Genomic DNA, 26,693 nt, shown 5'->3' on the forward strand with positions numbered 1-26,693 from the left:
GCCCTAAAGGGGTCACACAAACATATCAAGTGAGTATGTTGGTTTTGGCAAGGGTTGAAGGCACACTAAAGATTTGCAACAAGGCCTAAGGCCTCCATATGCTGCTGGAGTGCTTGCTGATGTATCTGCTCTGTGGCCGGCGACCTCGAAGGAGTAGGACTTAAACCTTGATGCTAGCAAACCTTCTTTTTGGTACCAGAGTGGCAGTACTGAGTTGAGTCCCACTAAGCTTTCTTTAGCTTGTGTTCCACTTACTAAACCTGACGATTTAGGGAAGAAAATAGAGCATTTGAGGCAACGGTCTTGTAATTAGGCCTGTGACTTGGAGCAAGACCTGTGTGAAGACCGCAACTTCTTTTTATGCTCGACTATCTCCCAAAATAAAAAAACAAAAATAAGGGAACAAATATTTGGAGACAATTAGAAATTCAATAGCATATTGGATTTTTCACTAGTTGGGTGTAGACTGAAATGTAGGGTGTGGTGCACAAGTGATGGGAAACTGAACAGGCTAATGTTGGGTTGTTGTGATGTCCTTGCTGGCCTTTTTCTTACCATGAACAGCAGACCTTCACAAATATGAGAATCCAAGTTCTTGGCTCTCAACAAAATGTTACAAGTTTTACATAAAATGTTTCAATAGGAACAAACGGAGTAAGTTGCACTGACAATGACAACAGGTCTGTCTTTAATGTGCCAACACATGCAAATAAATACATGCACATGGCAGCCTTTTTGCATACGTGTGTTTCGTGTGTTAAGCTCATAAAAGCCAATCTCATCACTCACCGTGTCCTCAAAATGCAGACTGCTCAGTCTTTACTCACACACAGCGCTCACACTACACCCAGAGATCACTCACGCTGCACTCACTCAGAGCGTGCACCCTATAATCACACAAGCATAGCGCTCACCCTTCACTCAAACAAAGACAGCGTTCACGACACTGCCAGGCATGTCAAGCACTGGACAATTACACAGGCACAATATTTGCCTACACTCACAGTGATCACCCTCTCAGTGTGGCGCAAGCTGGAGAGGCAGAGTAGGGGGCTGGAGGGGAGGTCGCATTACAGGACGTGCCACGTCCTCAAGAGCAGAGTGGCCTGGCGAAGAATACATAAAGAGATGGGAGGGCAACATTGCGGGCCCTATAAGGGAGGGAACAGGTGAGAGGTGGGAGATGGGGGAAGTTCAGGTGGAGGGGGAAGACAGGGCTGATCGTGGAACCTGCAATGGGAGGAGGAGCAGCATAACCAGAGCTGCTGGGCCCACCCCGAGCAGAGCAGCCTGGCAAGGGAAGGAATGGGTTGGAAGACAACATAACAGGCCTGAACGTGCTACCGCACTTTATGCGACAGAGCTGTATCACCACCTGGTTCCTGACTAATTCCCTTCTGGGCCTCTGTAGCAAAGTCCAACACAATTAGCACACCGCATAGTGTAACAACTGACCTAGGATGGCTCTGACAATCTTTACAGGCTGCAGAGACTCGTGTAAATGCCATAGCAATGAGCAATGTGGAATTCTGTACAGTATACTAAGTTTTATTGAGGTGACGGTAATGCTCTAATGCTCAAGTGTATCAGTGTCATCTAATTACATTAGGGAAAACCCTCTTGGCCAATGGCACTGCAAATTGATGAAGGATTTATCTTGCATGCTGCTGCGTTATGTTTTAAGCACGGTCTATAAAAAGTGTGGGGAAACTGTCAGTGCAGCAAGTACTCATTTTTGGCACTTATTATTCTCAATTGAATCCTGTACTCCTGTCCACTAACATGTGGGCAGAGCCAAAGCACCTCTCTGGAGACCTCCATAGGCTCTTTTTTTGGTTGATCACACAAGGTCTCGAGACAGCTGCAAAAAGCCAAACCTAAAAATGTGTACGGTTTCTCCCATCTGTTCTTTTAATCACAGAATAGCACAAACAAGAAAATAAATGGCACTCGCTTGTACAAGACAAATAAAAAATTAAATATTTATTTGAATAACTGAGTTCAAGTTCGAACTGTAATGTTGGCAATGTAGAATTTTTTTTTAACTGATCACAAAAGCGTGCACAGAATGAATCTGAGCATTAGAAACAGCCGCATGTGTTAAAGAAACAAAAATAAAGTCATGCTATCACTATACAAAATATAAAATGTTAAACACTTTCAATCACGGACCCGAATGTTTGTTATAGATCATATTTTAAAAAGATGTTACTATTCACATACTGAATGTTAAATGCACAGGAACTCTCTCCATCATTTGGTCATCAAGATCTTTTTGCACTTTTGCGCACATTACAAGCAAGCAAGTATTTTATGGTTTACAATTTTGCTACTGATAATGAAAACATTAATAGTACGGTAAGAGTAATGTATAAAAGAGTTTCTTAAAACTAAAGCACTTCCCATGCAAAATCAGTGCTTTCTTTTTTAACAGAAGGCACCCTCGTAGCAATATTACGAATAAAAGATATACTTCGGAGATAGACTGAAATTTATTGTGCAGTCTTTTACTATAGGAAATACTAATTTAACTAACTTTCTACAATAGCTACACAGGCATCAAAAATGTAGCTTCATACTAATATTTCCAAGCAAATGTATTCTGCGTAAATGCTAGAGGGTGTACACAACTATAAACGCAAAACATAAACATACCCCACTGTTGATCAGGTGGAAAGTATACGTCTAGTGTGCTTTTTACAGCCCCAAAAGAATTGGGCCAGTAGCAAAAGGACACTCACTGCTCGTTGACACTATAGTGATGTGTGTGAAAGAGAGACAACCCTTAAGAGCCACAGCAGCAAGAAAAGTGTCTAAAGATTCAAAATGAATCATCAGTATTTGATAACAATCTATTTCTTCAACTTAGAAGCTGCCTCAAAATTAGGTGCACCTTCAATTAATGTAACAGGAAAAAAGGCAATGAATCTTATTCAATTGTATTAATCAAACCCGCTCGTATAATGACCTAAGGCCACTGAGTGGGTAGACAACTAGATATATATATATATTTATATATTTTACAATTATTTCATTGTACTGTTCTAAGGAATAGATCTATTTAAAAACAAAAACAAAATGTTACACGTTTCTAGGTTACGAAGTGGCTCCAGGCGTTGGGTTCACATTCTGTGTAGCCACTTGTGGTGCAACTTCAATAATTCGAGGTTTGTCTATAATTCTGGCGGTACGGTTGCCTTTTTCTACAATTCCAATTATCCATGCTTGATGGCCTTCCCCGTATTTTGGAGACTTAATTTCTGCGCAGAAACGTGCCGCCTGTTCACGTGGTAAACATATCAGTAGTCCACCTACATACAAGTATAAAAAAAAGCAAAGGGAAAAAAGCAATATGTTACCTTCATAACATATTTCAAAGTCTACATTTTTTTTTACACGCTATAGCCCTTTCAGTCTTTATTTCTGTCTTGGTCAATAGTGATCTTTCTCCCACAAAAAAACGTAATTTCTCATAAACGTGCTTATAGTTTGCTTCTCACCAATTTACATATTCATTCAAAATTATTAAGTTTTATTTTAATTACCGCATTTTGTAATTGCATATGTAACTCGCCACAGTCCAAGTCAAGTTGCCAGCAGAGTGACACAAAATCAGAGATCCCTAACCCCTGCAGACAGTTTGAGGAGCCAATGAGAATTCAAGGATACACTGATGTCCATAGGACCCCTAGAGGGTGGGGCGGGTGTAGTTGCATTGCAAGGGCCTACGTAGCGCCTCGGAATATACTGTTATTAATTCTTAAGGTTCTCTTCAAACCATGGAGAATTACTTGCACTTAGGATGAGTGAAAAGATGTTACTGTCTACCAAAGGTGAAGAAGTAAGGCACATCACACAGGGTGACAGCCTACAAATGCAGATTTTCCTTGTTTTCGACAGCCTCTGATCGAATGGATGTTAACTGAAAGAATGTAAAAGGAAATCGTATACGAAACATTGATCATTTTTAAAAGGAGCCTTGCATGGGATATGAACACTTCTTGTTTGGTAAAGACCTGCAGCCTTCCTTAGTGGATTAAAATGTAGGTGCACTGCACAAGAACAGCCAGCTCTGGCCACGGCAAATAGTTTTTAGGTCGAGCATCAGCGCACATGCACGGTCTGTAATACCTTTTGTAGTCAATATACCATGCATAAACCCTACTGCTGCTCACAATAGGCTGACTCCTGTGTCAGTCTTCTTTGCAGGCTCCTCAGTGGTTGGTGCTCCCGATACATCACTTCCGTGTTTCGCGAGGGAGCACCGGCCAACTACAGTTTCTTTACGCTGCAATTGTAAATATGTTCCTTTTGGGACTACTGTTTTATTTCCTACTCCGGAAATGTGTGTTCTTCAGTGTCTCATGTATTCCAGTACTTTCAGTGAATCAAACAAACAAGTTACTTACCTTCGGTAATGATACATCTGTTAGAAACATAGGTTAGTTATAGATGTCTTACCCCAGGTGTCAGACTGGATCCGGAAAGTTTTTCGTCAGCAGCACCTCTACGTGTCGGAAGGTGGCGTCTGTCGGCTCCGCGTCAGTCGTTGGCATCGTGGACGCCGGGATGACGTTGCGGTAGCTAATTAGATGCCGCCCTCGTGCACTGACGTCAGTTCTGTACACGACTTTCTGCGCCAGAAACGCAGAGCTATGCAAGACCCTGACCACGGGTGCACTGAAAGAATGTCCTTAACCCTAGAAATCAGTTCGCAGAACGGGAGGTTGGGTGGGGCGGTAAGGAACCTTAGAATAGATACCCCAGCAATACCAACCTCAGAGGCGGGTCTGCAAACCAAGATCACACGAGAAAGTCCTGGAGAACAGAACGGCCAAAGAAGCCGTCTCTCCGGAATTGGCTGTCCAGGCAGTAGTGTTTTGTAAACATCTGCAGCGATGTCCACATAGCTGCCTGACATTTGTCATTCAGAGGGACTCCTCGTCCCAAAGCAGTAGTGGCTGCCGTCTCCCTGGTGGAATGGCCCCACTGGAGGCTCCTTTTTAGCTAGAGAATAAAAGGCTTTAATACGCAAAACGACCTATCTAGAGATGGTCCGCTTGTGTACGGCCCGACCTTTCTTGGCGCCTACGTAGCGAACAAAGAGTTGGTCATCCACCTGGAACTGTTTGGTGCGATTCAGATAGAAGGAACGCACATGTTTTTGGTCCATACTGTGAAGCCGCTCTTCCTCTTTAGAAGGAGGAGGAAAGAAGGTGGGCAAAGTGATGGCTTGCCCGATGTGAAAGAAGGTGACCACTTTGGGAAGAAAAGATGGAAGAGTTCTTAGGACAACATTGTCCGGATGTACAGCCAGAAAAGGAGGCTTGGATGAAAGAGCCTGGAGCTCACTCACTCTTCTGGCAGATGCGATGGCTACCATGAATGCAGTCTTACGAGTTAAAAGTCATAGAGGACAGTTGTGAAACAGCTCAAAGGGAGCGCACATCAAATAGGTCAAGACCAAATTCATGTCCCACTGAGGCATCATGAAGGGAATCGGTGGAAAGATAGGAGTGATGCTTTTAAAGAAACGATTTACAACCGGGGACTTGAAGAGAGAAGGCTGATCAGGAAGCCTTAGAAAGACAGAAAGGGCCAAAAGATAGCCCTTGATAGTGCCCAGAGCGGAGCCCTGCTGGGCCAAAGAAAGGAAAAACAAGAGAACCTCAGAAAGAGGGGCAGGAAGGGGATCCACAGCCTTTCCTGCGCACCATGCCACAAATTTGTTCCATCGGCAGGTGTATACCGCCTTAGGAGGGAGGCCTGGCTGCCAAGATTACATCACAGACTTCGGGAGGCAAGTCAAATGACGTCAACTGCTGCCGCTTAATCTCCACGCAGGAGGTGGAGGCTGGATAGGTTCGGGTGGAGGACCGTCCCCTGCTGCTGCAACAGAAGATCCACCCGCAGAGGTAGTCTGATCAGAAGATCAATGGCCATGTTGAGCAGATCAGGATACCAGACTCTTCCTGCCCAGTCCGGAGCGACAAGAATGACTTGGGCCCGGTCGCGCCTGATCTTCTGCACTCTGGGCAGAAGTGGAATAGGCAAAAAGGCATATAGAAGACCGCAACTCCACTTGAGACGAAAAGCGTCGACACGCGAGTGCCGCCTTGGAAATTCCAACGTGCAGATTTGCTGACATTGCGCGTTCTCTTTGGTGGCGAATAGATCTAACCAAGGCTCTCCCCACTGCTAAAAGAGACCTTGCACCACCTCCAAGTGAAGACTCCATTTGTGATCCATCATGCACCTGCGGGTGAGTTCATCCGCCCTGGCATTCAGAGAACCTGCCAGGTGTTGAAACACCAGGGATATGCCCTGATGTTCCAGCCATGTCCAGAGGCGCAGAGCCTCCTGACATAGGGTCCACAACCTCACCCCGCCCTGTTTGTTGCAGTACCACATGGCGGTGGTGTTGTCCGTAAACAGCTGCACTGCTCTTTCCCAGACAGAGCGAAGGAATGCCCTTAGCAGCTGAAGCTCCAGAAGGTTGACGTGGACTTCTCCGGAGACCAAAGACCTCTGATCTCTACCTCTCCCATGTGGCTGCCCCAACCCAGAAGATATGCGTTTGCCACCACTGTGTAATCTGGTTGGGGAAGAGAGAGGGATCTGCCATTGACCCAATCCTGGTTTGTGAGCCACCACTGCAATTGTCGCGCTGTGCCCTCCGAGATCTAGATGCAAATCGGACAGATTCCCCATATGCTGCGCCCATTGAAACTTCAGGTCCCACTGCAAAGCCTGCATACGCCACCTAGCATAATCGACTAGCAGGATGCAGGAGGGCATAAGGCCCAGCAGCCTCAAAGTCATCCTGACCGAAACCCGGCATAGAGGCAGAAAGATTGGAATCATAGCTCGAATATCTCAGACTTGCTGTTCAGGAGGTTAAACCCAAAACTGTGTTGTGTCCAGAACTGCTCCGATGAAGAGGAGCTTCTGAGAGAGAATCAAATGCGACTTCGGCATGTTAATGGAGAACTCCAGTAAATGCAGAAGGTCGGTCATAGTCTGGAGGTGGGAGACTACTGCCTGGGGCGAGCCCGCCTTCAACAACCAGTTGTCGAATTAGGGGAACCCCTGATCTACGCAGATGAGTAGCGACTTCGTGGCCTGCCGTGAACCGCAGGTAACGCAGATGGGCCGGCAGTATGGGGATGTGAAAATAAGCGTCCTGCAAGTCCAACGCTACCATCCAGTCTCCAGGGTCGAAGGTAGATAAGACCTGAGCAAGTGTCAACATCTTGAACTTCTCCTTCCGGAGGAAGTGGTTGACGTTCCTGAGATCCAAGATAGGACACAGGTCCTTGTCCTTCTTGGGTACCAGAAAGTAGTAGGAAGAGCAACCATGACCTACTACTGGGACAGGAACGCGCTCAATGGCTCCCTTGGGCAGGAAAGCCGTGAATTACTGTTGGAGAAGACCCAGATGATCCTCCGACATGCGATGGTACTGAGGTGGCATGGCTGGAGGGGTAGCCTCGAAGGGGAAAGAGTAGCACCTTCAGACTATCTGTAAAACCCACCTGTCTGATGTGATGGTGCGCCAGTAGGGGAGGTGATGGCGGATCGTGCCGCCCACTGGTGATTAATGGGTCTGAAATGTCGGACTAGGAAGGTTTGGAGGCAGAAGCAGAGGGGGGGTTGGTGGACTGGCCCGGCAGCTGGCCCCCAGAACCACAGTGGTGGTTCCCACGTTCCCGGCTGCGCAAAGGTTGGGAAACTTGCATCGGCCTATGACTCAGGTCGGAACGTGGTTAGGCACCCCTTCCGTAGCCACGAAAGGGGCAAAAAGCAGACTGCGCAGGGCGGCTGGAGAGGCCCAAGGAGTTGGCCATGGCACGCGAGTCCTTGAATCGCTCTCGAGCGTTGTCTACTTTGTCACCAAAAAGCGGTGGCCATCAAAGGGCATGTCCATAAGGGTGTTCTGGACATCCCCAGAAAAGCCAGTTGATCTCATCCAGGCATAGAGTTGAAGGACTACCGATGTGGATATCGTCCGGCCTAGAGAATTGGTGGTAACCAGCCCACAGCGAATGGTAAACATAGCTGCATCCCTCCCGGCGGTAACAGCCTGGGAGAGTAAGGTCCGGGCCTTCTCCGGACACTGTGGCTGCACTTGCACAACCGTGTCTCACACAGAGTGCGAATAACGGCCCAATAGGTATGCAGTGTTTACCGACCGCAGTCCCAAGCTGGCGGAAGAAAAAATCTTCTTCCCAAGATGAACCAGTTTCTTGGATTCCCTATCTGGTGGAGCGGTACGGAATACGCTCCTGGAAGCAGAGGGTTGGACCACCAAGCTCTCACGGGTGGGGTTTTATGAGGGAAAAGTGGGGTTGCCCGGGACCGGGCAGTGGCGTCATGCAATCATCCTATCCCGGAAGCCCCAGTGTTGGGCCTGGACCAGGTGCCCAAAAGGACATTGGTTAGGCTTCATTAAACGGCAGCAGGGGCTCCGAAGAGCTTGCTTTCGGTTGAATCCCTTCTGTCAGGAGGTTAGTCCAGACCGCCACTGTAGGGATCTCGAGGTGGAGAGCCTCGGCCGCCCTATGCAACACCACTGCATGGGAAGCTTCCTCCTCTGTAGTCACAGTAGGAGGAGACAACATGCCAAGGTCAGGGGACGTATCAAGACTACTGGCATCCCACAGGTCCTATATCCAGTCCTGGTCATACTCCAACTGGTCTGTCAGATGGTCACCTGACCTCTCCCAGTCCTCCTCCTCATCCTCTGGGTGCCAATCTGGCCTGAAAGGGAACCCAGGAGTGAACAGGGGCACAAAAACCGGCTTCGTGTCCACATAAGGATGGGAGCCGGGGGCGACGTCGGCCGGAGGCACGACTGGCGTCGAGGGCGGGAACGGTGCCTCGGGAAGCGGAATCATTGGAGATGTAATGAGGTTAACTGGTGCTGATCCGGATCCAGGTCTGGATCCATGGGGGGCCTGCGGCGCCGAAGCCGGACTTGCCAGTGGAGAAGGCCTAGGATCCCCAACTAAGTCTACGGGGCCCGAAGGCGCGCCAGCGGATTCGGGCTGCCCAAAGATGGCATGCATCGCCTCGTTAAAACTGACAAAGATGAGCAGGGGCCGTTCCGGGTCCTGGGAAAGGAGGGAAACCTGTAGTCGGCCCTTCAGCGTCCGCCCACAGCGAGGTAGGAGGGTCACCACCCTTATCCCTAGTCGCGTCAGCCGACTGACGGGGAGCAGTCAAAGAGCGGCTATGTTTCTTCGACTTTTTGTAGGGCTTCGACTTACCTGACCCCGAGTGCGAAGACTTGGTGGCAACTGGTGATGGCTCCATGACCGGTCCCTCAACCTCCCACACGGCCGGGACCTTGAATGGTTCAGAGCCGAATGCCCACACTTAAGAAGCTTTCGGGACTGCTCCCTAAAATACTTCGGAGCCATAGTTCGGCAGTCGGAGCAGGACTTGGGGTCATGGTCGCGCTCCAGGCAAAGAGGCACAAGCAGTGCGGATCCTTCACAGACATTAGTCGGGTACAGGAAAAACAAGCCTTGAAGCCGGGCATCCCTACGTGCACCAGTAGTTGTAGCACTCAAAAGGAAAACGACAAAAGTCGCTCAAAAAGTTCAGTCAAAATATGACTGGAGGTACCACTCTTTCCGGATCGGCACTGGCTGGCGCGGAAAAAGAAAGAACTTACCTCAGCGTGCAGGGGCGGCGTCTAAGTAGCTACCGCAACGTCATCCCGGCGACCACGATGGACGCGGAGTCGACCGACGCCACCTTCCGATGCACAGAGGTACTGCTGACGAAAAACTTTCCGGATCCAGTCTGACGCCTGGGGGTAATTCTAAGGTAAGGAATCTTAAACTAACTGTTTCTTTCTGATATGTGCAATGTTCACGCATTTATTAAAAGTATGCCTGCTTTCGGTCTCTTACTACATTTTGTACACTAGATTTACACTTTAGGGAAAACGTTGATGGACCACGCCGGTTTTGTAATCCAGACGGCACTAAAATACAAAAAGGTTGACATAGACAGCATGCCCACAATCTCTCAACATGCTTGGCAATGCAATCAGTTCCTGGTGTTAAAAATGTGACTTTTCCCCTCCTAAAGTCAACATGTTGGTATGAATTGCTCACAAATCTGTGGTGCATTTTTGCTAAATCACTAAGCATATTTAACTGTGTACCAACCACATAGGAATTTATTTATTCCGGGCCATTTCAAAGCCGCAGGTGTGGGCAGAAGTATAAACCTGTGCCCAATAATATAACACGTATGGGATCAAATGAAACTTAGGAAACTGTATGAAACCTTTGGGTGCATAATAAAGCATAAAAAGACAGAAAGATGTGCAGAGTTTAAAAACACCATTGTGGTTTGATCACCAGAAATAAAGCATCTCTGTTTCGGAGAAGAGCGTATCTTATAGGTGACCCTTTTCACGGAGGACTGCTATGGGGCTATACGCTACTAAAATACATCAAATGCCCCAGAGCCGCCGATGCAAGCAGTACACACTCACTGTGCATGTCATATAGTACTATAGGGACTATAAATAATAGAACACTATGGAATTTTTAATACCAGAAACTATGTTATCAGGCCTTAAGCTTTTCAGCCGCTGCGTCTGAGAAATACTTATAACACTCATTTTGTATTTGGAAAAGGGATGAGGTTAGTGTCCTGTTTGCAGCTGCTCATCTAAGACTAAGGGCTGTGGAGGGATTGCTTATGTCGGGTGTCTGTAAGAGAAATTAGTGCACTACGAAAGATGGCAGGTCCATGCCAGGGCGTGCTTCCACGTTCATCAGCGGACACTCTAATGAGAAGTGACACGGACTCTAGCTGGTGATGCTGAGCATTGCAGTTTTCCAGCCTGGCAGATCTAGGGCATATGCCTTTGTAATGCAGCAAAGAGTGCCCTGGGGAATGAGTCTCACTTGCTTTTAGTGATTTTGAGTGAAAAGGAGGATATTTATATTCATATCGAAAGAGCTAGAAAAAAAAACATTGGGCTGCAGAGGAGAAAGGGTGGGGGCGTGGAAGAGGAGTACTGTTTTTCATTGTCAGGTTTTCAGGTCGAGTATCAGCATGCATGCACTCTCTGCAAGACCTTTTGATGTCAATATATTGTGTTTAATCCCTCCTGCTGCTTGCCCGCAAGACCTTGTGTAGTTAATATACCTCCTGCTGCTTACCATAGGCTGACTCCCGAGACAGTCTTCTTTGCAGGCTCCTCATTGGTTGGTGCTCCAGATACATCACTTCCGTGTTTCGCTTGGGATTACCGGCCAACTACAGTTTCTTTATGCTGCAATTGTTTATATATTTCTTCAAGGACTATTTTTTTTATTTCCTGCTCCAGACATCTGGGGTCGGATTCAGTATGGTTAGGCAATATCAAAGGAATGTTTGTGCACTAAGAAGAGGGACAGTGGGGCTTTTTCCACTTGCGTAGGAGTGGGAGTTCCAGCATAAACGGGGGCCCCCTTTTTGGACAATATCAAAGGAATCCCTTAGCCCTCGTGGGTGCAGTTTCAGCAGCACACCGGTTCTGATCTGCTGGTTACGGATGGGGAACGCCGACTTGGAAGGTGAGTTCAGGGAGAACGAGGATTTATATTTCTGTGCTTGTGCACCAGACTGTGTACGTCACAGTGTGTCATGTGTGAACACAACACTGTATTATTATAATCTGTTTATAGCTTTATTTGTGTGACAATGTGTAGTGTAGTTCCAATAGTACCCTTTCATGCAGGACATACGCGGTTTACGGATAACATATACTGTGGGCTTGGTGGCAAACTGACTCTGTACACCCCCACCTATTATCAGCCTATATTTTCGCATTAGCTAGCTCGCAGTGGTACTAGAATCTCCTGTTATAAGTGAGATTCGTTTTTGCAACTTCAGAACACAATGGACCCATCAGAGTATCATAAAATTCTTAAGGTTCTGAAGTCAGGTTCACCCTCTGACCCTTGCCTGGCGAGGACACTGGCAGCAGTTGCCAAGGTCATTAACACAGAGGTGAATACCATGATCAATATGTCCCTTCAGGAAGGGCTGGTACCACAGGCTTGGAATGAGGCCAAGATTCTTTCTCTTCTAAAAAAGCCATCGCTGGACCCCCTCTGCCCAGGGAATTACTGGCCTACTTCCCTCCGTCCTGCTGTGGCGAAGGTGTGCGAGAAGGTGATCAATGAGCAGCTGACAGACTTTCTGGAAAGGGAGAGGCTCCTGCACCCTGCTCAATCATGGTTCAAGGCATCTCATAGCGCAGAGACCGTGTTGGTGGAGGCCATCCGGGAGAGCTTGGACGCAGGCGGGAGAGCAGCACTAATTCTGCTCAACCTCTCAATGGTGTTTGATACGGTCACACATGCACTCCTTCTCTCTCGTCTGGCTAAGACAGGTCTGTTGGGCTCTGTGTGGGGCTGGATTCGGTCCTTTCTGGATGGGCGTGTCGAGCAGATTTGGATTACGCCGTCCTCCTCCACACCTCAACCGGTAACTACCGGTGTTCCGCAGGGTTCCTCCCTTAGCCCCCTTCTTTTTAACATCTATATTACTCCGCTGATCTATCTGGCGGAGGAGTTGGGGGCTAAGGTGATGGCATATGCTGATGATACTCAGTTGCTTTTTACCGGAGACAAAGGCGCGGACTCGGTATTACGGGTGCAACACTGTCTGTCCTCCAATATCAAATAGTTGGCAGAGGCGCAGCTTAAATGTAATGAAGATTAGTCGGAGGTTCTGTTCTTTGACAAATTCCCCCCCAATTTCAGAGAGCAGCTCTGGCCTCCTGAGTTTCTTTCACCTACTTCATCAGGGAAAGCAGCAAAAAAACTTGGGGGTATGGTGTGATGAATGTCTTTCCTTTTCGACGCACATTAATAAGCTTGCGCGATGTTTATTTTAGAAGATTTTTTCCCCCTCCTGTGCGCTGATTCTGTCAAGGCTGGACTATGCCAATGCCCTTTATTCTGGTGTTCCTGGGTACCTGATGAAAAAACTGCAGGTGGTTCAGAATACAGCAGCCACACTTCTTCTGGGCATTCCGGCTAGAAACAGTGTCCACCAATAGCTCCGCTCTCTTCACTGGCTACCCATGTTGGATAAAGTCAAATTTAAATCCTGGACTCTGGTCCACCGTGCCCTTTATGGCCGTGGCCCTCTTTACTTACAAAGGCATTTCTCTTTATGTTCCCGCACGTTCGCTGCGGTCCTCGTCCCTTTGCTATGCTCTGGTCCCTCGTTTTAAGCTTCAGAGAATAGGGGGCAGTTTCTTCACGGTGAAGGCGACGACTGCCTGGAACGCCCTCCCTCCTGCAGTACGCTCCATTCAGGACCCAGTTGTGTTCAGGAGGAAACTGAAAACACACTTATTCTCCTGATAGTATTCAGTCTCCTCCTCCGCTAGGCGCCGCAATACTCATGAGTAGCTGTGCACGTTATATATTTATGTAACATAACATAACACAACATAATAACGTCAGACTCGTGGAAACAATATACTACTTTTCACCCAGTCACCCGTGCTTGCTTGTTTTTCTCTCAGAGAGATACACAGAAGAAACAGTTGAACGGGTTTACAATAAGAATTTATTGTACAGTAGTTCTTCTCGTGTAAAATAAGTGTGCTGCTAAGACTATTATACAGTAGCAGAGATATAGAACCAGCAGTACAGTGAATAGAAAATAGTATTGTTCTACCATTTTGCAAAAGTCATGAACACATATATGAATATGAAATGCATTAATAAAATAAAGTGCGTACACCTAAGACGCCTGTCTAGATGTACCCAAGTGTACCTAGCATGTGTGTAGGTGCGAAAGAGCCTAAGTCTAAGAGCCTAAGTGCCAAGATTCCTACTAGGATTTAGTCGAACCCCAATACCTGAATAGTGAGATTGTGGGACCTCGTCCTGGACTTGAGCTGGACACTCCGCAAGGGATCCTCAGACCACTATCAGCTGGAGCGATAGCATGTCGGAGCTGCAGCGTCTCTAGTCAGTGTGTCGGCCTTGAAGTCTCGATTCCCTCCTGCTTACTGATAGCAAGAGGTGCTGCATTTATGCAGTCTATGTGCGTATGTTCCCCATTGTTCAGTATGAGGATGGCGTTGGCGATTAAACCATGTGTGTCGATGGAAGAGATGAAGTGGACCTCATGTGGAGTGTACTCATAAATTATTCATATGTGCTAAGGATGACGTCTTAGCAATATCTATTGAGGAAAAACCACCCTCGGCATGGAACTAGATGAACGGTTTAGTCCATAAAAGGCTACTGTCCTTATAAGGCGTTATGTCCATACAGGGCAGTCTGTCCTTATTTGGAGTTATGTCCTTATAAGGCTTGTTCATATGAAATGACGGGGAGACTATGTAGGGAAAGTGTACAATGTTCCCTAGACCTATATCAGGGTACCGATATGAAATATAACACCTACTCCACCTTATAATTAACATATAATGATACGCATTTATAACGGTGTCAGTGCATAAAATCATCAAGCAGTCATTTAAAATGTTTCCAAAAACGTTAAAACTTCATTTAAAAACAGTTTAAAACGAGGAAATAAATGTTTTTCTGAAAGTTTGACATGTTTAGTTAAGTTCTGCAAATCACAGTTCTAAATGAGTTCGATCACACAAGTTGAACTACTGTAAGCGTACTTAGAAGGCCATGCTTTGGCATAAAAAGTGTCAATTTGAAAAAAGTTATTTTGAAAAAGAATGGGAAAGAAAAAACTGAATTTGTTCCCAGCACATGGGGAGTCAGATTATATGTCCTGGCTGGGAGACATAACATTGTCGTTGCCTGCTGTCGAAGGGGACAACATTGTAGTACCTCGCATAGCACATCAAGTGTGCATAGATGAAACTACTCAGTGCTGCCAACAGTTGTTGGTGAAGCAGCCGGTGCTGCATTTGATACCTCAGTGCCAAGGGAAGAGCTCAAATCCAACTCGGCCAAGGGCACCTGCGGATCCTCAATGGAATGTATGCGTTAAGATGGGAATACGCAGAGGACAGAGTCGAGCAAGGGACCGCAGTAGTTCCAGCCTGGAGTCGAGGTCGGCTGGCGTCTCCGTTAGAGGTGTCAGACTGCTGTCCACCTCGCGTTCCCCGCCGCAAAACAGGTATCGGAAAACAGGTACGATGTAGTCTTCGAAGACTGGTCTGAATGACAGGAACCAATAAGCACTTAGTTCTCGAAGGCGAGGCGCACCCAGATGTTGTACCATGCAATCACAGTAATATCTTTCCAGGAGAGCTTTTCAATCTCGCTGGTGGATGGTCCGTCCGTTGCGAAGCAGGTTAACGGCAATCAGGATTCCAGCAATAGCAATCAGGATCAGAGGTAGACTCACGAAAATGCTTCAGAATAAGGAGTGTAAAAAGTTAGGAACAACTCGGAGGATGGTCTGGAAGGTGTTAAGGAATCCCGAACCTATGGTTTTAAATAGGTGAACAATACCGCTCGTATCTGACATATTTACAATACAACCCACCATTACTGCGAAATGTCGGGTGCAGCGTGTACGGATTAGCGTGTGTATCGGTCGAGGTCCTCACAACTTGAAGTTCAAAGGTTTTTTGTGCAGAGGTCAATGGCACGGTTTGCTGTAAAAGCATGGCTTTCATTCTGCTCAAAGCATCAAACTGTACAAAAGAAACATTCAGCAAAGGCCATACTTGCGCCTCCCTGACTGTCTTTGTGAGAGGAAACAATACTTGCATACAACAAATTACCCTGATGTTCACGGTGACTAGATAGGCAAGCCCAGGAGCATCCCACAACAACCTTGATCGTTCAGCATTAAGTAACTCCCATTCGAATGTAACTCTAACACTGGCGTGATCACGGCAGCTGGAGTTCCTTTCATGTGGCAAGACTGATTCGAAACTGAACCACTACAGGCCCATGCAAAACGATATCTTGGCACATGAGAGAAACGCTTAAAGCGCTCTTGCAGTTAGTACCACTAAGAAACACTTCTTGATCCCCACTCCTGCATCGAAATCTATATGGTAAATGCCAGGATTTCTTAATGTATCCTTTTACAAGTCTTTCATATTTGTGTGCCTGCCTTTGTTCAAGGCAAAAGTGAAACTGAAAGGTTGTGATCGGGAGAATGATTTGGCCGTGGATTGGCCACTCTGTGGATGGTAACTCAGCCCCAGTGAATGGAAACCTGTCCAGTTTCTTCAATTTGCAGCATTGTATATTTAGCTCCCCTTTGTGCCATTTCTATCGTTGTATCAGTTAGATTGTATTCTGAAAACAGAGATGTACTGTTTATAAAATGCCAAGGCACAAAGCCTGCACGCAAAGATTGTAGCGTCCAGCTCAATAACATAATAGAACGTAACTGTGATTGGCTGTGTTGTAATATGGCTAAATCCTGTTCCAGTAGGTCTATAGCAGAAGATACAATGTTGCCCAATGAATATACTCTGGAGGTCAAAGTTGTTAACCCATTATCCACCACAGCTAAAGCTTTTTCTAAGTTTATACGGTCTATTTCCTGTATTCTCTCTGCAGCTTCTTTTTGGGAAATTTTCCAGATTTCATTAGGATAGGCCCCAAATATCTTCAGAAACGCTTGGCTTTTTAAGTGCCTAGCAGGACGCTACGATCTGCGTCTTTATCCAAAGCCTTGATTCCCCCTATACTCCTAACCAGAATCGGAGGGCGCACCTTTCGATTTCTAGCGCCTAAAGGCTGGAACGACCTGCCTGTTCTGCTCAGGAAAGCTGATGACTTGCTCTCCTTTAGAAAAGGACTTAAAACTTAGCTTTTCACTCAGTAATGGTTTTGCTTCCTTTCTTTTTATGTCTGTTGTGCTATGTTTCTCTCTATTCTTTAGGCTCTTTGCCAAGGCGCCGGGACACTCCTTGGAGTAGCCGTGCGCTATAAAAGAGCATTTTTAACATAACATTATAGGCAGAATAAATGCCTGAATATATTAACGTTTTTGACGTTGTTTCCTAGGTCCTAGTAAAAAGTCCCAAGATCCATGTCTTGTGAGAGTAAAGATAAGTGTTGTTTAATTTCTGCAAGTGTTGAGGTTTCTAGTCATTCTAGGCACAACTTCCCAACACTATAGGATGTCACTACCACTGGATGTTCTCTCTGTACATATCGTGGGTCTGGCCTATGCATACGGAGTCCCTTGATGATATGCAGGAACCGTTCATGGCATGTGTTTGTGTCTAAGGGCCAAACCACCCACTCCTTCCAATTTGGGGCTGAGCTATTGTACTTTAGTATGTCGTCAATTGTTAGCCCTTTCTCTGAAGAAGAATTCTACCACCCATGTGATGGTGTAGGAAATTCTGGAGTGTTGAGGTCCTTAATCTTGGCTATTCCAAGACACGATGTCTGTTGCACAGTATCATTTAAAAAGGTAATCTGCTGTGGAATGAGGCATGTTCTTAATAGTGTCTCTGTACCCTGGACTTGCCAGTTCCATGAACCCCAAATCAATTTTCAGTCAATTTCATCTTTCCATAGGTTAAAACCCTGTTCAGACAATCGGGCCAAAAAGGAACCAGAGTAAATCTGTTTAGTGTTTGTCAGCATAATTTTCTGTCCTGATTTTGGTACAATCTTATAATAAAATGAAGCTGGATCTGTGGTGTTGAACCCTGAAAAGTATGCACATTTCTGGGCAATCATTTGCGAACTACTTTTTGGTGGTGTTGGGCAATGTTCCCACTGATGGTACTCAAATACACACCTAGGTGAAATGTATTTGTACAGGAAATGATGAACAAAATGTTGATAACAGTATAATTTGTCATAGTCCGAAGAACCCTCTAACATTTCATTATTAGAAAATGCAGCAGTTTTTTCTAAATCAGACAACATGTTATTTACAGTTTCAGTGTACCAATCATCAGAAAATGTACTGGAGGTAATGACATCACTTAATGAGATTTGAAATACATGATTCATTTTTAAAAGTTCGGTTGATCTGAATATGTTGAAATAAATTTGGTCCCATACTATACCATCAGATATAGGAACAGCTGTAATGTTCACTGATGACACGTCTCTTTGTTCACGGTGTGATGATGGATGTGGCTTCAGTAGGAATCTTGGGCTGTTGAACCTTGTTGAAGAAAGTGTTCATTGATAAGCATACTAAAAGTAAATACTAAGCCTAGCCAGAAAAGAAAAAAACAATGTCCCAGAATATACCCAGAGTTCAATCCAAGGTGATACCAGGTATGTCTTTTGAAGAAAGAGAAAGAAGTTCTTTAATTCTGGCTTGAAAGGTGTTTTGGCCAGAATCGTTCCCGGCTCGCTTGGATCCAGGAAAAACGTATCAAAGTTAATAAAATATCCAGAAGCTGTTCGATCAATTGTAGGAATTGCATCGGGATTAGTTGAAACATCCCTTTTCTCTCGATGAGGCATGTTGATGTAGACATCTGCATTTGGTCTAATTGCAACTTCTGAATTATTCTGATTTTCATTTAGAATTTGAATGTTTGGTTCAAGTGGAACAAGTTCCATAGCATTGTTGCTTAGTCCTTCATTCCTTTCAAGTGGCTCTTCAAACATGATGAGTCTTTCTGTTTGAACTTCTTGGATTGTAGTTAGAGGAGGACATCTGCTACAGCGGAGTCCACTAGGCCTACTGTTTAGTATCAGTCACAGACAAATCTTTTCTCCTTTTTGGCAAGAGGCAGAAATAACACAGTTCTTGTTCCGTGTACTGTAAGGACTGGTACAGGTTTTCTGTAATAAGGTCCAAATTCCTTTTTGTCTGCAATTTTCTGTGACCAGATCCCCGACTTTTGGGATCCAGACAGGTCTTGCCGTGTCTACCCTGACTTCCTCAGTGGCGGTCTGCTTTGTATAGACATTGCTTTGTTTTGTCCTGCATTCATTTAGATCCTGTAAAACAGCCAAACAATCATGGATATCAAATGGTTTTTCATTTGCCACTGCGCCTTCACAATCAAGATCAGGTACCCACAAACGTGTCCTAAAGAGGACCTCATATGGAGTGACCCCTCCCCCCGAGAGAGTTTCTTGGCTGGTTGTTTAATGCCCGCTGTACCCCAATATAGGTGTGTGACCCAACTACCGCCCTTGCCTAATACCCTAGCTGTTAAAGATTGCTTCAAGTCCCGGTTTTTCCTCTCCACAACCAAATTTCCCTCTGGATGGTACGGAGATGAGAACTGCGATGCTACGCCCATTCCTTCCATGGCCTCTTTGTAAGCCCGAGAGCTAAACGTAGGGCCGTGGTCAGAGTGTAACGTGCTAACTGCGTATGTACCGATAAAGACTTGCAAATCTTTTATAACAGTTCGAGCGTCAGCAGAACGCCGAGGCCATACCCATAGGAATCTCACGCATGAATCCACTGCTACCTTGATATATCTGTAGGCCCCGTCCGTTTGTAAGGGGCCGCAGTGGTCCAAGTACACACATGCAAGAGGTTTGTCTGACTTCAGTAATGGCGTCTGTGCCAGGAGTGCAACAGTGGAGCCTTTCATCTGCTGGCAGATGTTGCATTTCAAGACCTAGTCTTTAGTTTGCTTAGTTAACCCTGGCCACCAATAGCGCCGTTTCAGTAAAGAAATAGTCGCTGTATCGCCTGTGTTCGCAGAGCCCAAACCCTTGTGTGCAGCGAATATCAAACCTTGCCTACAATCCATATTGGGTATTACTCTATCCCCCACACTAGGAATCTGAGCACATTAAATGTTTTGTGCATATAACTTGTAGGCGTATTTGAGTGGAATTTTTTTAGGTACTGCTGTGCTTCCTTTGCGTGATGCGATGAAAGCTACCATTAGTTCTCCGTCTATTCTCGTTTTTGAACAAGTCAGCGCAGCTACGGAAGCCATGTGAACAACCCCCTTTGCGGCTTCATCAGCCAATGAATTAGCTTGAACGTGAACACCATCACGTTGATGACTCAGTGTATGGATCACGCGAGTCCTCGGTAGTTCGGATTTCAATTCAGCTACCTGTTCCCATAACATTTTGTGTTTAATTGTGCCACCTTTTGCGTTTCTAAACCCGTTTTTTGTTCCCAATGCTGTAAGTATTCATTGTATGACTGTACACAGTAAAAAGATTCACACACGATTAGTGTGGGGAATTCTCGATCCATAATTACAAGTGCCAGTATAAGTGCTTTTAATTCTGCCAACTGAGTCGTGCAGTCTTCTAGCGATTGCGTTTTTGTGCACCTAAGATGGAACTTGCCATTACGCATGTGACCTTTAATGATAGCACACGCCAAAAATTATTGCTGCTTACTTCCTATAGGCGATTGCGCAGATACGTCAGTATAAATAATATATTCATACTGATCTAGAGGAAAGATTTCATTTGGTAGAGGATATTCTTGTTCATATTGCAGGAATGCTTGTGTTTTTAAACTTGGATCAAATCTGTATTCAACATCTGTTGCAGTAAGAGAATTAGCCCATTGTATCCATCTAAGATGTAACGCTTTCGCATTTGGGAAGCTGGCCTTTGTAACAGCTTCTAAAGTCATTACTGGAGTTACGACAATAAAGCCTTTCCCCTTAGCCAGTGCTCTTTCTCTCGTTACAGCAGTCCGAACTGCTGTCAGGAATTTTTCTGTTGAAGTGAAACGCATTTCTGCAGTTGTGTACAGGTGTGATTTGTAAGCGATTGGTACAGTTTCTCCTTCATTAAAGGCTAAATAAGTGTACCTACATTGACCCGCGATTATTCGGATTGCTAAGTGGCGTACGTTTACGCGTGTTTGGAAGCAATCATGTCTTCCTGGATTAAACAAAGAATATGAGTATGTTCATCTGTCCAATCTCTGGCTGAAAAGTCAGGTTTTATTAAATCATAGAAAGGTTTTACCCTTTGTGCATATCTAAAATGTATATCCTGACGAAAGTTAGGCATCCTGGTATTGATTGTAAATTTTTAAAGATTTTGGAGGCTGGAGCAGCACACATTCTTCTAAAACGTTAGCTGCAAGACTTTTGCCTTCACTTTTCAGATCATATGCAAGACTTTTGCCTTCACTTGACAGATCATATCTTAAAAATAGGACATTGAGGTGGGTTATTTTTGATTTTTTTAAAGTTGAATTTGTAGTCTTCTGCTGCAAATCCCATAATAATGGTGCTTACCATGGTCAAGTGCCTCTCTAAGTCGTCTGTCAGATAAATATCATCCACACAGGACAACGCTTCTTCATCAAATTTCTGAAGTAATTCTGTTACTCTTGCTGAAAATGCACCCAGACTGTTTTTATACCCTTGTGCTAGACGACAAAATTGTCGTTGAGACCCCAACACACTGAATGCGGTTAGATACCTGCTTTCAGAAGCTATATTTTGGCAGAAAAATCCATTTGAGATATCAAGTGTGGTTTTGTATTTTTTGCACACAATGTTATTCATTAATGCGGCACTGTGTGCCTTTTAGACAGCAAATGTCTTTGTGCATGAGTTTAAATGTCTGTAATCTAGAACTAGACAACATGTATTGACTGGTTTAGCCACAGGAAACAAAAGATTGTTCATTGGAGAGGTACATTTTCCAACAAGTCCCTGGTACTCAAGTTGATCTAAGATCTCGCTGACTTATTTTTTTGCTTCTTGCTTTATTGGCTATTGCCTCCAAGCATTAGGTGAAACTTTTAACGGGATCACGTGGTAGGTTGAGTTCTCATCCCACCCTGCGTGATTTTTGTACAATGCCGAAGCTTGGCTACTGCCCACTCCTGTGACTATGTTTGTTTAAGGTGAACAGGAACGTTGTTGGAAAATGTATGAAACATTATACTTTCTCCCCTGGGGCACTCCAAAACTAATGCAGGCGGCCAATCTTGAACTGCTAACAGGATGTCATAACTAGATAAGTTTTTCAAAAAAAGACCTTTTACTTTCCTGGGCTTGTCCCCCTCCAACCGGAGTGTTATTTCAAATATCTTTTGTGGGATGCTCACCCTGGTGTCTGGTGTTTCCACCGTGATGTAATCATTCAACTCCGCTGTCACCAGAAATTCCTTCAGGGTTCAGGTGAAATATTGTTACTTCTGCCGCACGGTCTAGCATCATCAGAGCCCATTCCCCGTTCAGAAATTGTGTCCTCAGAATTCTGGGCATGTCTAGCAACTTTCTTTTTCTAAAATTGAGGTTTTAGATTTAGCTTATCTTCTTTTTTAGAAGTAAAGTCTTGAGCGCACTGCTCGTCTCTGGACTGTGTGCGCTCCACTCTATTTTTTTATTGTCCTTCTCTTTCTGAGCTTTTCTTCGAGCCCTGAAAGGAACAAGAGGAGTGTGTATCAGTATCCTGATACCTGTCAGGTTTCCTAATGTTATCCCTATTGCTAAAATTATACCTCTTTTCAGAGAGCTCTTGTGGAGGAGACCTACCTAGGGACTGAGATTGCCACAGATGCTGCTTCCTTTAATATTAGCTAGTATTATTGGCTGATACCTTGTCGTAGTTATTTAATAATTTCATCCCTAAGTTTAGGGCAGGTTCTGCTCCATAGTGATTTTGTATTTGTCCTAATACATCTGGTATTACTGCGAATGAAGGAATACCACGAGTTCTTGTATATATGGCTGCAAAGACTGTACCCAGAGAGGTGCAATCCTCTAACTGTGGTGTAATCCCCACGGGCAAACAGATTGTTAACATGGTTTTTTTCAAATGGTGTTGTATTCGGAAATACTGCTTCTAACTGGGTTATTTTCTGAGCTACCGAGAAAGGAATTTGATCACGTTTTGTGGGCACTTGGCCCATTACCGCGAGTAAGGTTTGTGGAGTAATTTTAGTACTAGTGCTCTGTCTAAGAGCTGCAGTAGGTTTAATTATTGTAGGTTGGACCGCTAGTGTCCTTAAGACGAAGTGTGTCATGTTTCTGTAGAGTTTTATCAACTCTTTGAGTTGAACAAGTAGTTCATCACCTGGTATTGTGTCAATGTCTGGATGTGGTGCATAGGTCGCTAATATTGGCCATGTTGCTCCAGGTCTTCCTAAAGGAACAAGCCTTGTTCCTGCTCTTATGTGGGGTAGGGCGCCATTAAACCAGAAATTATGTTCCTGGAAAGTAAGCGGTATCTCAGTCTTCTAAAACAGAGTGTAAGCCGCTGGAACTTCTTCATGTTTGTAATAATGAAAAGTATTTGTTACAGCATCTGCTTCTGGGAATATAACCCATGAGTAGAATACCTCTGTTTTGAAATGTTCGTGTGCCTCTATCACGAATATTACTACACCTCCTCTAAGTAGTAACCTATGTTTGAGTAGTTTGACTGTAAGAGTTTGTCTTACTTTGGGTGAAATGTGTATTGCATCTGCATCTTTCTCTTCATCAGGAAGTGATTTCTTTAGAGGGTTTAGTTCTCTGTTCTCGACAGATATTGTGTTTAAGACACAGAATAACTGTCAAGGAAATTAAGAAAAGGTTTTATGCAAAGGTTTCATTCACAATTTTTGGAAATATTCCTTCAAGCTTGATTAACCAACAGCTAATACATAGGATATCTCGCCTACTCAGCTGTGACGAAGCATTTTCCCACCTACTCCAGATGTCTCTGGGTTTTGTAAGTAGGGTCTCTGTGAATAAGCACGACTGAGATACTCAGATTCTACTGTTGAGTAAGTGCGCCATGTATTCACCACATTGGGCAAACCATGTTTCACACGTTGGGTGCCATTAGACCACATTGGGCGCCATGTAGTGTGGTTCCGATAGTACCCTTTCATGCAGGACCTACGCCGTTTACGGATAACATATACTGTGGGCTTGGTGGCAAACTGACTCTGTACACCCCCACCGAATATGACAGCCTATGTTTTCGCTTTAGCTAGCTCGCAGTGCTACTAGAATCTCCTGTTATCAGACAGATCAGTTTTTGCAACTTCAGAACATAACCTCAGACTCGTGGAAACAATATACTACTTTTCACCCAGTCACTCATGCTTGCTTGTTTTGCTCTAAGAGAGATACACAGAAGAAACAGTCGAGCGGGTTTACAATAAGAAGTTATTGTACCGTAGTTGTTCTCATGTAAAATAAGTGCACTGCTACAACTGTAATACAGTAGCAGAGATATAGAACCAGCAGTACAGTGAATAGAAAAATAGTATTGTTCTACCATTTTGCATTAGTCATGAACACATACATGAATATGAAATGCATTTATAAAATAAAGTGCGTAGTTCTAAGATGCCTGTCTAGATGTACCTAAGTGTACCTAGCATGTGTGTAGGTGCGAAAGAGCCTAAGTCTAAGAGCCAAGAATCCTACTAGGATTTAGTCAAACCCCCATACCTGAAGAGTGAGATTGTGGGACCTCGTCCTGAACTTGAGCTGGACACCCCACAAGGGATCGTCAGACCACTGTTAGCTGTAGTGATGGAATGTCGGAGCTGCAGCTTCTCTGGTCAATGTGTCGGTCTTTAAGTCTCAGTTCCCTCCGGCTTACTGATAGCAAGAGGTGCTGTATTTATACAGTCTGTATGTTCCCCATTGTTCAGTATGAGGATAACGTTGGGGATTAAACCTTGTGCGTCGATGGGAGAGGTGAAATGGACCTCCTGTAGAGAGTACTCATGAATTATTCATATGTGCTAAGGATGACGTCTTAATGTCGATTGGGAAAAACCCACCCTCTACATGGATTTAGGTGAAAGGTTTAGTCCATAAAAGGCTACAGTCCTTATAAGGCGTTATGTCCATACAAGGCAGTCTATCCTTATTTGGAGTTATGTCCTTATAAGGCTTGTTCATATGAAATGACGAGGAGAAGATGTAGGGAAAGTGTTTGATGTTCCCTAGACCTATATCAGGGTACTGAGGGTCAGCGGACTCGATAATTCTCTCGCCTCGGTGCCCACTCTGATCAGCGATCACACTCGGCAACTCTGGGCATCAGCTTGCCTCATCTTCACTAACGGCCCCACCAGACCGCCGGGGATGCCTGGTCTCACCCTGGAGATACCCATTAAGGGACCATCTCTCAGGGAAGCCAGGAAGGGTTTCGCAGCGGTCAAAGCGCCTTGGGACCCTACGGGTAAGTAGTGCGCTATATAAATGCCAATACATTTACATTTACTATACTGAAGCATTGTGGTCCGTGGCCCTCAGGGTCAAAATCTAGTGATGAAAGGTAAGCAAGAATGCTGCAACCACCTCCACAAGTTACACACTACTTCACACTAATTTAAAAGAGACAGAAACGAGCCACAATGGTGACTAGCTTGCAGGACTGCAGTAACTCTGTAGGCACTGTCACAGGTCTGTTGATTCACATCGTCATCCGCACCAAAGACAGGCTAGGACCCAGAGCGATGAATGCACTTGGTGAAACCATACCTGAATTCTTCCTAACACCCACTTTCTCTGCAGATACCCACTTGAAGTGTTCGGAACTGGATGCCTACCTCTAGACCCTCCTAATCAGTGCTGGACCTCCAAATTCCCCTTTGTGGCAGGTGTTACCATCTAGTCAAACCACAAGCGCCACTGTTTCCTAAAAAGCAGAGTCGCCCCAAATGAAATGCACAGGCAGAGTCAAGTCAAGTCAAGTCAGAGGATTTATATAGCGCACTACATACCCAGGGGGTCTCAAGGCGCTTAAGAAGGGGTGGGGAGTTACTTGTCAAATATCCACGTTTTAAGTTGCTTTCTGAATGCTAGGTGGTTCTGGGTAAGGCAAAGGTAAGTGGGAAGAGAGTTCCAGGTTTTAGCTGCCAGGTAGGAGAAGGATCTACCTCCCATGGTGGTCTTGTTGATGCGAGGTACAGTGGCAAGGGCTTGGTTGGAAGATCGAAGCTGGCGGGAGGGGGTGTAGAAGGACAGTCGTGTGTTGAGGCATTCTGGTCCGATTTCGTAGAGTGCTTTGTGTGCGTGGGTTAGAAGCCGGAAAGTAATCCTCTTATTGACGGGAAGCCAGTGGAGGTTTTTCAGGTGACCAGAGATATGTTCTTTACGCAGGATGTCTAATATGAGCCTGGCAGAGGCGTTTTGGATTCGTTGGAGTTTTTTCTGGAGTTTAGCGGTAGTCCCGGCGTATAGGGTGTTTCCGTAGTCCAGGCGGCTCGTGACCAGTGCGTGGGTGACCGTTTTCCTAGTTTCGGTGGGGATCCAACGAAATGTTTTTTTGAGCATGCGAAGAATGTTTAAGCAGGATGAGGAGACGGCGTTGACTTGTCTGTTCATTGAAAGTGAGGAATCCAGGATGACGCCCAGGTTCCGTACGTGGTCTGTCGGGATGGGTGCTTTTCCAAGGGCTTCTGGCCACCAAGAGTCGTCCCATGCGGAGGGGGAGGAACCTAAGATGAGGACTTCTGTTTTATCAGAGTTCAGTTTCAGACGGCTGTGTTTCATCCATTCGGCTACTTCTTTCATTCCTTCATGTAGGTTGGTTTTGGCGGTGCTAGGGTCATTGGTGAGTGATAGGATCAGTTGAGTGTCATCCGCGTAGGAGATGATGTTTAGGTTGTGTTGGCGGGCGATGGCCGCGAGGGGGCTCATGTATACGTTGAAAAGGGTGGGGCTGAGTGAAGATCCTTGTGGTACGCCGCAGATGACTTCAGTGGCCACTGACTTGAATGGTGGGAGGCGGACTTTCTGGGTTCTTCCGGTGAGGAACGAGGTGATCCATTCCAGTGCTTTTCCTTGGATTCCGATGTTTCTGAGTCGCTGTAGAAGGGTG

The 26,693-nt window shown here is 45.4% G+C and overlaps 1 protein-coding gene across 4 annotated transcripts in view; it reads right to left on the bottom strand.

Annotated features, from left to right (window-relative positions):
- Window positions 1-1,968: 1,968 nt before the first annotated feature.
- SEPHS1 (selenophosphate synthetase 1) overlaps window positions 1,969-26,693 on the bottom strand; it is a 305,207-nt gene continuing 280,482 nt past the window's right edge. For all 4 annotated transcript variants that reach the window (XM_086919661.1, XM_086919658.1, XM_086919660.1 and 1 more), the window contains exon 9: window positions 1,969-3,311. In XM_086919661.1, the coding sequence (XP_086775787.1) occupies window positions 3,097-3,311 (215 nt within the window). In that variant the 3' untranslated portion in view covers window positions 1,969-3,096. The remainder of the gene's footprint in view (window positions 3,312-26,693) is intronic.

The sequence above is a fragment of the Lissotriton vulgaris genome, chromosome 1_1 (genome assembly GCF_964263255.1).
Source record: "Lissotriton vulgaris chromosome 1_1, aLisVul1.2, whole genome shotgun sequence".
Lineage (NCBI taxonomy): Eukaryota > Metazoa > Chordata > Amphibia > Caudata > Salamandridae > Lissotriton > Lissotriton vulgaris.